Source organism: Botrytis fragariae, assembly GCF_013461495.1.
Source record: "Botrytis fragariae strain BVB16 chromosome Unknown tig00000101, whole genome shotgun sequence".
NCBI lineage: Eukaryota > Fungi > Ascomycota > Leotiomycetes > Helotiales > Sclerotiniaceae > Botrytis > Botrytis fragariae.
Window position 1 is genome coordinate 195510 of NW_023500996.1, and position 12532 is coordinate 208041.

The 12532-nt window shown below is 42.4% G+C and overlaps 2 protein-coding genes across 2 annotated transcripts; both read right to left on the bottom strand.

Annotated features, from left to right (window-relative positions):
- Positions 1-252: 252 nt before the first annotated feature.
- Positions 253-2735, bottom strand: Bfra_008686 (putative intermembrane space aaa protease iap-1 protein; the record flags this gene model as incomplete). Its single annotated transcript, XM_037339044.1, has 3 exons — positions 253-678; positions 750-2567; positions 2625-2735. The coding sequence occupies 3 exons, from the start codon at positions 2733-2735 to the stop codon at positions 253-255; spliced, it is 2355 nt and encodes a 784-aa protein (XP_037190610.1).
- Positions 2736-4028: 1293 nt separating this feature from the next.
- Positions 4029-5415, bottom strand: Bfra_008687 (putative zinc finger protein 32 protein; the record flags this gene model as incomplete). Its single annotated transcript, XM_037339045.1, has 4 exons — positions 4029-4917; positions 4967-5046; positions 5099-5290; positions 5341-5415. The coding sequence occupies 4 exons, from the start codon at positions 5413-5415 to the stop codon at positions 4029-4031; spliced, it is 1236 nt and encodes a 411-aa protein (XP_037190611.1).
- Positions 5416-12532: the final 7117 nt, after the last annotated feature.

Below are 12532 nucleotides of genomic sequence, written 5' to 3' on the forward strand. Positions count from 1 at the left end.
CCACACAGTTATGCAAGTCATCTCAAAATATTAATTAAAAAAAAGGTGAAATTTCTAGCGCTAATGATCACTATCGTAAGGCAGAGACATGATTCCCATTCCCTCTACCAATAACAAGGCTATAATGCTGTGATCCTCTGAACCATGAGACCACCTCCTATCCTTAATCGTGTAAATAATCGTTACAACACATGTATATGTGTGTTCACCACCACCGAAACGCCGTCCCGATGAGTTGAGTGAATCATTCCTTTACTGTGCAAGAGCACCACCACCTGGTGGTCCCTTCGGCCCTTTATCCTCGGGACCTTGGCTTCCAGGAATTGGTGCAAGTGAAGTACCCATACTTTCAGGTACTTTTATGCTTCCCGAAGGAGAAATTGCCCTACCCACCAATTTCTCTCCCTTAACAACTTTGAAGGCTTCTTCTCTATCTAACGTCTCGTAGTCCACTAAAGCCTTTGCCAAGAGATCTAGTTCCTTACGCTTGGATTCGATGAGCTTAACAGCACGAAGACGAGCCTCCTCAATGACGCGTCTAACTTCAGACTCGACAAGCAGCTTGGTTCCTGCGGAGAGATGCTCGTAGTTTGTCATCAAGTCTACATTACCAAGCTCAGGTGACATTCCAAATCTAGTGACCATATTATATGCAAGGCTTGTGGCGGTTTGGAGATCCTATTCACAAAATTAGTATTTTTCCGCTTCCTCAGAATCTTGAATATTAGTAACAAGTTGGGAAGACCTACGCTAGAAACTCCACTAGTGACCTTTGTAGGGCCATATTTGATTTCTTCTGCCACTTTACCTCCCATGCAGACGTCAAGCCTGCTCTCATACTCATCCAAAGTCATTGAGTACTTATCCATTGCTGGCAAATGGAAAGTTATACCAAGAGCACTGCCTCGGGGCATAATCGTAACCTTGTGCAAGGGATCTGTTCCTGGGGTAAACATGAGAACGAGGGCATGCCCTGCTTCATGATAGGCTGTCATCTCCTTTTCCTTCTGGGAAATGACCATGCTCCTTTTTTCCGCGCCCATCATTATTTTGTCCTTTGCCCATTCGAAATCCAACATAGATACCGCTTTTGCTTTCGCTCTACTGGCATGTACAGCAGCTTGGTTGATGACATTCTCAAGTTCCGCGCCAGAAAAGCCTGGTGTACCAGAAGCAAGTGTTTCAATGTTGACATCAGGAGAAGCAATGATCTTTTGCATGTGATGCTTCAAGATCGCCAATCGACCACGCACATCTGGTAGACCAACGACAACATTTCGATCAAATCTACCAGGTCGTGTAAGAGCCTTATCTAGCAGTTCTGGGAAATTAGTAGCAGCCAAAATGATAACGCCATTGTTTTGCGCAAATCCATCTAGTTCAGTAAGTAGCTGATTGAGAGTTTGCTTGGAATATGCGGCATCCCGAGCATTTCGTTTGCCTCCTATAGCATCCAGTTCATCGATGAATATGATGGCTGGTGATTTGCCTTTCGCAGCAGTGAAAAGTTCTCGAACTCGCTTTGCACCAACGCCAACGTATATCTCGTCGAACTCACTACCAGACATAAAGAAAAATGGAACGCCGGCCTCGCCAGCAACCGCACGGGCCAATAAAGTTTTACCAGTTCCAGGAGGGCCAACGAGCAAAACACCTTTTGGAAGTTTTCCGCCGAGCGTGGAGAACTTCTCCGGGTTCTTCAAGAAATCTACGAGTTCTTGAAGCTCATCCTTTGCTTCGTCACAACCATGAACATCCGTAAACCTGACATTTTGGTGTTCAGCCTTGGCCTCGTTATCGGCTTTAGCCCCTCCCGGTCTTCTGGCAACGATCGAATTAAAGCCTTCAATCATCATAGCAACAACGACCAGACTTATATACGTGAAAAGTGCAAAGTAGAGAGCGAATCTGACCCATTTAAAAATAGTGTTTCCCAAGGTTTCATCAACAACAACATGCATAGGAGAGTTTTTGTCGCCAGAACCAGATGCTTGACCGCGAGACATAGCAATATTACCTCCTCGAGAAGTAGCAGCGACTGCTTGACCAATAGCCTGTAATTGCGCGTTGCCGATATTTCCCGCTTGTCCGGAAGGATTTGCCATGCCACCGTTCATTTGTCCCAACATACCTAGAGCTCTATGATATGCGCCTTCACAAGCAGAATTTGATGCGAAATGACCAGTTTGATACCTGTCGGCAATGATGGCTGGCATATTTGCCTTCAATAGCGCTTGGTAGAGAGCATTCTGAGCCGTGGCACTAGTAGGATTCTTGTTCGCAGTTTCTTCCAAGTGAGAGAGTAAATTGTGTGATGTGCTACCACCGAAGAGAGATCTTCGCTGAGATTTGAAGGGTTTGGTAAATGGCATGGACTGCTGTGGTCGTAGAGATGAAGACGTGGATATTTGTCGGCAATGAGCCATGGCCAGAATCGGTGAAGATGGAATCATTGAATTTGTAGTAGAAATACGTCTTGGAACCGAGATAAATGCGTGTCGAAGACCTGGGGACAATGAGTCCATTCGTGCGCTGGAAGGTGGCACAGGAATCGATTTAGTCGAAAGCTGCGACAGCATTAGTTAGGCCAATCTAAAAGAGATAAGGTGTTTGTTTCTACGAACCATTCGCGCCGATGGAAGTGTCATCTTTGCAAATTGGGTTTCCGGTGCCTTCCGAACTAGAAGCCTTAGAGATGTAGCCATCGTAGGAAACCCATGAGTTGGTGTTGCCATGACTGGCAGAACCAAATAGAATTAGATTATGAACACCTCCTATCAACCACCACCAAGTGAATTGTTTTAAGTATTTCTCCTTGCAAAATTGGTCGACTGTATCAATATTTTGTCGGCAAAGTCTAATAAATGAAATTTTGTTGAGCCTCGATCTCGAGGACGTCTTGATTGTTGATGCCAAACTGGAACACCGAAGGCAAACTCGTAAATCACTTCCGGTAGTGCATCATGGAAGAAGGCTGATACTGCCGCTTATTAATCCACTAAGCCTATTTTGGATTAGCCCGATATGCTACCCACCAATCTAGATCTTGTTCGACTACTACCACGTGTTTATCAGAATAGTACCTTCAAACTATGTAACAATTTACTAAAGGGGGATCTAGAATATATATGTTACGGATACATTTACTATTGAGACATCGCTCCAAAAAATGTATCACGGGCAATGTTCAAGAAAAGTGAGAGTACAAGAAGTCAAGGATTCATACAACCTGCCGAACATTACCCTACATGAGCCTAATAAAGTCCTGAAAGATTCCTCCCCCGGATCAAGTATTTGCCAGTTGAGTTTCTTGTCTTGGATACACCCAATTCAAACCTCGTCTTTGATCACTGGCAGGAGAAAAGTAAACCGAGTCATAAAGTCCAGACATAGATGATATTATACTATTCATTTAGCTATTTACTACTACTATAAATACACACAAGACTTCCCGTTCCAAATTGAATACCATATCCAATTCCGATTCCCATGTCCAAAACTAATAAACATTTAAATAAGTATTGATACAGATGGCAAACCCGGCCTTGATCACCAGCCTCTAGACACAAAAAGCACGGTACGCTTCCAGATGCGCGAGTATATAACATAAAGGGAATGACCTCGTTGAACTCGTGGCGCCATAATATCACCTCCTCATTATGTACCCTCTCTCCATCTTCCTCCCCTCCCGGCCAATATTAGATCCAGCTTCATCTGTACGCAAAACCGGACGGAAACTACTATAAAACAAGAAAAATAATGAAACAAAGAAAAAGTATGTGAAAATGCCGCGACAAGCTGATTATTCCGAAATGGAGGGCTGGAACGACGGATGAGATGCATTCGTGAATGTCGTTAATGTACTAGATATATCGCGGATAGACTCGGAGAAGTGAAAACTTTTGTTGATGAAACGGAACAAACTGCAGTCCTGTGTGCCTCAGTCCTTGGGTATACGACGTCTTATTAATGATACAATCGCTAAAGAGAGTTTCGAAACGAGCGTGTGGTTTGACTGTTCAGTGTTGCTACAAATTCTCAATGCGAGCACTGGGCATTTGTAATGATGGATCATCAAATGTCTCGAGCTTATGCCATGGATCGCTGAAGACAGTAACCTGGGGATACATTGGCACGTGGCTGATCACTTCAGGTTGTTGATAAGGAGTACTCTCATACCACTGACCATGCTCGGGAGGTTGTGGATATTGGTGTTGCAATTGATGCTGCACTTGTGCGACTGGTGATGGAATCGATTGAGGTGTTGGCACGTGCTGCTGGTAATGAATCATTGGCTGTGGTTCAGTTGGTGACTGGCCATGAATAGCGTATGTAGGAACGTGAACCGAGTGCTGAGTGTGTGTATAGTAAGGTTCTTGGGAGACTGGGCTGGCGCGGGAGTGGGAAGAGTAACTACCAGGGCTGCTTTGTAGTATCTCCTGAGGGTGTCTCTCCATGGAATGTCGAGGAATGTGGTACGTTTGAATTGGAGCCGGATTGGTGTTCAAAGTTGCGACTCCTGGGTTGTTCTGCTCAGGAACATAGTAAGAGGCGTGCTGAAGACTAGGCTGTCTTTGCATAATGTGATGGTGCTGATCTGGAACAGCACCGTATGCCTGAGGACCTCCCGACAGGCTGTGTCTGTGGGCATACGCTTGTGGCATGGGGTAACCATCAATCTGTTGATGTTGTCCAAAATCCGCGAATGAGTGTGCTCTATGCATCTGATGTGCATGTGGAACACCTGGGACTGTCAAGTGTTGGGGCCACTGAATTTGACTAGAGTGATGTTGAGGAGTGGTTGGCGATTCCCCACTATCAGAATCAGATGTCTCGCCATCATCAAGCTCTGATGAATGGATGCCACGCTGATGCGAACGTCTTTGATGCTTGACCATGGTAGTCTTTCTACAAAAGCTATTGAGTGTTAGTGCTGATCAAACTACAGTTTCGCTGTAGCACAAACCTCTTCAAGCAGCCATCGTGTGCGCATTTGTAAGGTCTCTTGCCTGTGTGGATACGTCTATGACGGGCAAGACTAGATGACTATATGATAACATTAGCAATAGTCACATCAAATTCTCTTTGCATTTCTTACATCAGAAAATCGTTTGCCACAGCCAATGTGTTGACATTGATGAGGCTTTTCACCAGTATGTGTACGGATGTGGACGGTCAAGGCACTTCTTTGGATGAAGCTTTTCCCGCATCCTGGGGTCACGCATGAGTAAGGTCTCTCATTTGTATGTATGCGATAGTGACGCTGAAGGTCAGATTTTCTGTTAAAGCTCTACATTTACTGTCAGCTGACGTTGTATTCATTGCATTGGTAGGTCGTACCTTGGTGCATGTTTTCCAATCGCATTGGAAGGGGCGTGCATTTTGCTCGTTCTCGACTAGCTCCATGACGTCCATTGTGTATTCCTAGATTCTGTCTATCGAGGTTGAAGTATTAAGTCTCAAGAGAGGGCTGGCCGGTTGTGCGTCTGATGTTGTGAAAGTCTGATCGAGTAATGGACTGAGAATTTGATATGTAAGAAAAGCAGGTGTTGTGATTTGGTTGCTTGAGATGAAAGTGATGTCGATTAGAAACCCAATGGGAGAATCTTGTAAGATACAAAGCGTCCAGCGCAATAGCGTTGAGCGAGAGTGATAATTGGCGATCCGACTTGGAGAAGGCCCTGGCAAGAAAGTATTATAAAAGGAAAGCTACGATGGTTCTCGTAAACTGTGTACAAGAATAGCACGAAACTTTCAAGGAGATCTGAGGAAGTCAGAGAATTGAAGACTGGATGAGTTTGATGAAGTAGCAATGTGAGCAGGAAGAGTTCATATACATACTTTTTTTGGATGCGGGATATGGACTGGAGCTTGTTAATCATCCACCCAAACACGGAATGGTGGGGCGCACGAGCAATAGAGGGAAACTGTGAACGTGGTAAGGAGGCTAAAGTTGAGGTTCCTGGATCCAGCTCTAGCTTGTGCTGTGTCGGGTCATGCGAGTGGCTGGACAAGGTGTGAAAAAATAAGGGTTCTCGGCAGGTAGACTTGACTAACTGGTGAAAATATGGTCTGGTTGTTTCGACGTCAAAGTGTCTCTGAAGTAGTGTGGATATGTTAAAGTTGCGAAACAAGGACCATTCTTGAAGTAGAATCGTCGGGAATTCAAAGGCGGCCGAGATCGACGACTTTAGTTTTCTGGGGGAGTTGAGAAGGATGATGGTTGTAAGAGTGATTCTTGAATGTGGAGTCAGAAGAAAGATGCAGTATATGGATGTCCAGCTTTTTGTAGTGGGAAGATGCTTGATGGTTCAAAGCTTTTTAAAGTAGAGAATCTAGAGATAGCATGGCGCCTTGATAAGATATGAGATGCTTTATAGCTCGAAGGCAAGATTGCGTTCAAGATATTAGACTTTTTTTCTGACTCGTACGGCTTGTATCTGCAATACAGTGGACAGTGAATGAATGGAATTCTCGTGAGTAAATACCTTTTTCCCCACGAAGAAGAAAGTGCAAGGTAACGAGGGACCCCAGTAGGATATGCGAGGATGATATTGTAAACCAGGTAGCCAGTCAATCAACATTAACCAACAATGAGGTAGGGCAGTCAGGGCCTCCCTCGATTTCCAATTGTCAATGAAGCAATCCAAGAAGGATGGCAATATGGGTACAGTACATATGAATGGATGGATCAATAGGTATGCAAGGAAAGCAGTGGATGCAATATCGATCTCAAGAGACAAGTGAGATTTTCACATCCGAATGAATTATCCTTGACTCTTGAGATGATAGTTGACCCTCTTCCCTCTTTTGTCTAATGATAATCCGATCGGTAGTCGAATGAGTTGATGATTAATGTGGAATTGAAGATTTTAAGTTATAATATAAGTTGATGGAAGTGGAGTCCAATCCTCGTTTTTGCTTTCTCTCTTATGTGATAATAAATCCCAGAATGAACGGTTTTGTCGTCTTTTTTCTTTTCTTGTTGCTTTTTTTGCTTCCCATTTCCTATTGCTTGTTGTATGTAAACTTCCTCCTTTCTTTCGTTTTTCCTCTTCGTTCGATACAAATCGTCTCCGTCTCTCTGAGTAACAGATAGAAAAGTGGAAGTAACCAAAACATTGCATTCCGTAAGTACCTACGTATTCTACTCGTGGTGTTTGTTTTGGGCTTACTGATACAGCGAATTGTAAAGGAATTAAAGGCAGACTATTCTCCTTTGAGGCGAAGATTTAGATATTAGCCGTTCACTAGTAAACCATTCCGTCCTGCAGTCTGCAGCAAGTCTGCATCAGAATCCATACATGGGGCTCTCGAGTAGTATCATATCATTGGACTGATGAAGGACTGGCTGGGACCAGGAGGCTTCTTTTTGAAGTTGGAGATATAGGGAAAAGAACAAGGTTGGTTATTCGACAAGGATAAATAGTGGGATTTTCAGGTCCCTTTTCCGCTTTTCGCTTTCTGCCGCACTTTCTTCTGGACTAACTAGTACCTGAGTAGTACAAGTGTCCAAGTAGCTAGTACTCTATAAAGTTATATTAGTCTTTTATACTACTCTGTAATAACTAGACTCTAAAGCTGTTGCGTTATAGAATTTATATTCTTCGATTTATTCGCTTCTGATATACCTACAAGGTTAGAGATTTATATATAGTAGTTTACTATATATGTACCTATCATATACCTGATATGCTAAAAGGAAGTTTAGTTGACGATAACTGGATATCTGGTAGTGTTATATCAAGGTTTTAGTGTCGGACAAACTTTCTGGAATGGTATGAGAAAGGAGAGACCTGAGTAGTCAGTTAGCTACGCTTTACGATTCATACATACCTACTTTCTACACATATACTACCTAGGAGACATTATTGAATACTCCATAAATATGACATAACTCAATCGAAACTCGGATGTATGATAGAAATCTTGGGAATTATAAATGGGTTTCTGAGTTTTGCATGTATCTCGATATAACTGTAGTCGACAAAGGAGAAAGATCTTGCTGTATATGTCAACTGGAAGTAGCAGTAATCATTATGAAGACTTGCTTGTCAGCTCGTCCATATAGATAGTTCTAGCCGCAGCTTTCTCTGATAGACAAAAATAAGTATTTTGTACTTCATCTTTTGGAAATTGTTTATGGACGAAGCTCCGAAGGGCGAGGCAAGAGACCTTGTCGGTTGTAGTCACCCATACTCTTTCCCATGCAAGGATATTTCGCCCAAGATAGCTCCTCGACCGCATGCATGGGTTTGACTAGCATAAAGTGTGGTGGAGTCGTCACGTTACAGTGAAAACAAAATTTCTCAAGGGGAAACCATGATTCTCCATCATACCGGATCTCGCAACAGCCCAGACTATCCAGTAAGAGATATTCCAGTGCGCCTCAATTTGTCCTGCTAAGCCCCAAGGCAATTTCATGGCTAGATGTCGTTCCACTGATGATGTTGAAATGACTCTTGTTGGAATGTCGAATTCCTGAAAAGATTGCAAATACTTGAATACCGACCGGTGTTTGACCGGATCATTTAGCACTTATCGATTAATGACGCCTATTTATCTTAGAACTTAGAGGGGATTAACTTCACTCTATTGACTCGAGTGTCTAATATTCACGTTATTTGGAAACCATGAGACGTCGGAGATAAAAGTCACAGGATTAAGGACAGAAACTCCTAATTCCCCGAGTAATTCTGATGCCAGCTTTTTCGGAGCAATCTTGTCATACTATCTATCTCCAATAATAATGATGAAATTGGGTTCCCTTTTCGGCCGTTAGAGAGGTATAAGAGGATTGTTATATGACCAAATGCAGACAGAAATATCAATTAATACTACGAAAAGGTACTAGAATCAAATGCTGTTGATGGCTAACAAGAGCTAGAGCCAGGACGCTTCCTAGTAATTTCAACGAGATGCTTTACTAGCATAGCTGTATTGTCTTCTTTATATTCCTTCCCTGAAGCGAATCCGAATCGCGATTGATGACCTAACCCACGAGCAACGATGTAATAGAGTAGAAACGTTCGAATAATCTGACTAATTATTTAACCTCCAAAATCTAGATACACACACGCATTACAATTAGTGGCATCTAAAGTCTATCGTTGATAAGATTGTAGTGTTGCTCTAGAGAGATGAAATCCATTTGATAATGAAATCATGACTGATTTGAGTTTTTGGAAATTTACGGTGGCAGATATCCTGGTTGAACTCATTCTTGATTGGGATTTTCGAAGGACATTTTGAACCATTCGGCATCGTTCAATCTCCCTTGTCTCACGGATGCGTGCCGTCCACACGACTTCACAAAACCTTGTTCCCTCGCGATTACAGGGAATAAGGTGAGAGGTAGTAAAAATAGTGTCCGGAGTATGGACTACGAGTAGAGTTAGCACCAAAAGCTTAGAAAAACAGTTTAGTTTTCGTTTTAGTTTTGAAGAAAGAAAAAATATTATACGAGTACTTTAATAAACAATTCGTTTAAGCCTGATATTGTAGGAAATTTAGAAGGAAGTATACAGATAGCCTTGGAACTCCTAAGATGAAGCCAGTAGTAATATAAATTTCAAAGATAAGAGTTGGTGAACATTTACCATTATACATTTATACAATTAGGCGAGTGAAATATCGTTTATACCGCGAGATAGACAAAGTGAATTTCTAAGTTGCTGTGTCTACCTAGGTATTTGGGAGACAATTCTTCAATTTCTAAAATTTATACGTCAATGTTGGCCTCTTGACTGAAACCAAGTGAATTCATCATACACATAAATAATGTTTGAAAATTCTCCTATTCGCCCAATTCTCTGCGACGCTGCAGGAACAGTTGCATTATCCACAATGAAACAAACCTTTTGGAAAAAGAGCCACTAGTTGTGACCTTAATATCAATCACCAGCATGAATCACATGCCAGGTACTCAACTACTCGTTATTTCTTGATGATCTCAAAGGTCATCTCTTAATCTTTTGGTTTATGGTCCAAATAGAGCTAATTCTATGATGTACTTGAGCATCTCCCATGAGATTGTTACTTCTTGAGGGTACAAACGAAGGGATGTTGATTCCGACTCATAACTTACTTCACTATACCTCACCGGCAGATTATCAATGGAATTCATGGTATCTGCTACCTAGTCATGCCAGGTACAGCATTCTGAAACATACATTATATATATATATACTCCGTATATGTATCGTAAATGAGCGTATTCAATTTTTCCAAGGCCAACGCGGGGCAAGCACACTCCGTAGATTTACGTCCTATGCTAAATCAGCCGGCTGAAATGAGATTTTCACCAGCATACCATTTCTATATCCTATCTATAAACAACGGTTCTGATACTGAAAATGGATAAGGGGTTTAAGTACAGGGATTCTGCCAGGGCGTACATGAAACGACTTTCGAAACCCTCAGACTATCTTACACATCGGCATGTATCCTAATGCGGCATCGCTGTACTAATTTGTATTCCAAATTGAGTCTCTGCGCCCCCAACTATCTTGGAATTGTCATGAAAAGGAACCTCGTAGTGATGATGCTTCTGGATAGTACCTGAGACGATGAGATTCACGGGAAGCGACGAATCTTCCTGCTCCGCCATGAGGCGACGTGGAATGCTTCATTCCTTGGGAGACGGCTTGTGTTTCCTCGGCGGTATTCAATGTAGACTTGACAGAAGGCATACCTTTCATGTTTCTAAATTCGTGGCCCCTTGGTGAATGTCTTACGAATTTATCGTGACTTCAGTCATTTAAGCAGATTTACAAACTGATGTATGCTTTCGATTAAAAAAAATCTTAGTATCCAGATTCGAAACGAGCGATACAACGTCGTCTTTACCGAAAGCCTCTGGATGTTTGTCTAGACAGTTTATAAGCAACGGTCATCTGAATGTTCTAGCTTTGAGACTGCCCGCACCTTCGCTGCAAGTCTGCAAAACCACAGGCCAAGTGTTCATGAAATCAAACGTGGCTTTCTGGTTGATACGGAGAAATCTTCAAACGCAAGTCAAACGCCGGTCACAAAATCACATTAGCATCATCAACTACTTAGGAGGCAACAATTACATCCACAACTAGATGCGGTAGCTACAATTGTGCGACCTGAATTCAATAAATCATGCTACAATCCTATCGTACCTGTATAACGTGATAGGTTTTTACCGCGGAAATGAACATTGTTATCCTGACTCATTTCATCAAAGCTTTAAATGCCTTGGAAGAATGCAACTGTCACCATTTCATTGCATGGCTTAGTTTGTATTTCGTAGAGCAACCAGCCTCTCAAAGAATCGCGGGATTTACTACTCGCCAGGCACACCGGATGTTCAAAGGCATAATCCGCCACTGTTAAGCACGCCACAATAAATGATCATGAAGCTGTCAGCTTTATTCGGTAAATCCACTGCCGGATCTGCTCCTTTTTTTTTTGTTTTTCTCAATGGAGAGAAATTGCAGCTCCATTTCCATTTTCAGACTAATACAACGATGCACTTAATCACATTAAGGATTTGCAAAACAATACTTCGGTAAGGTCATACGAGATTTGGGGATCTTCAATAGAGCACTACACCGATACCCTATCTACCTAGTAGATATTCGTTTTAGCCTCAATATTTCAGTTTGTTTCTGTTAGCTTTAGGACCAATTTCCAATGCAACTGTTAGCATTTTCGGCTTAGTCTGAGCTATTCTTCTTCATTCCATGCAAACATGGAAACAGAGTGCATCATCTTCAAGTATCCCCGTTATGCATATGCACAAGAACCCGGTTCTTTTATGGTAAAAGAAAGCTCAACGTTCGCATGAGTATCTTCAAATTTGTACTATCATATCACCGCGTGAATGATTCATAGGCCATTAAAATGAGAGAAATACTACGCAACGGATCACTGCCGTGGTGCAACTACAAACAGAATCCATATGCTGGCATCATTATTACAGTGGAAAAGCACATGATAGCTACCGTGTGCCGATCAAGAACGTGCGTAGGATGAGTCCAGTCAACAAAACCCAGGGGGAGTAGGAGACTAATAATGAGATTAGCAATTGAGGGCATGGCGGGGCATGAATCTCCATGAATCTCAACAACATAGTAATGTCTCATAAACACTGTAGATTAGGCTTCGACAATCTTTACATGAGCGATTCGAGTCAATCAATCCTGAGGTGACTTTCTCGCTTATGCTTAATATGATTAGCATTGCGAAACAATCACCAAGTGCCGTGAATTAGATCGAATGCCGGCCAACACAACCCAGACTAATCCTTCAAATCCTTCCCGCCACGAAATTAGAGTTGAAAGTAATAAACAATCATTATCTCAATATACCTAATGACTGGTGGGGCCATCAAATTTCCTCGAATCACTAATCGCATCTTGTGACACGCTTTGAAGCATCGAACAATCTCGAGTCAATGATATGTGTAATTTTTATACTCACAGTTCAATATTGTCAAACCGGGAGTCGAGAGGGACATATCCGGGGAAGGCTTATTGTGTGTGACCAACAGAGAACGAACGGC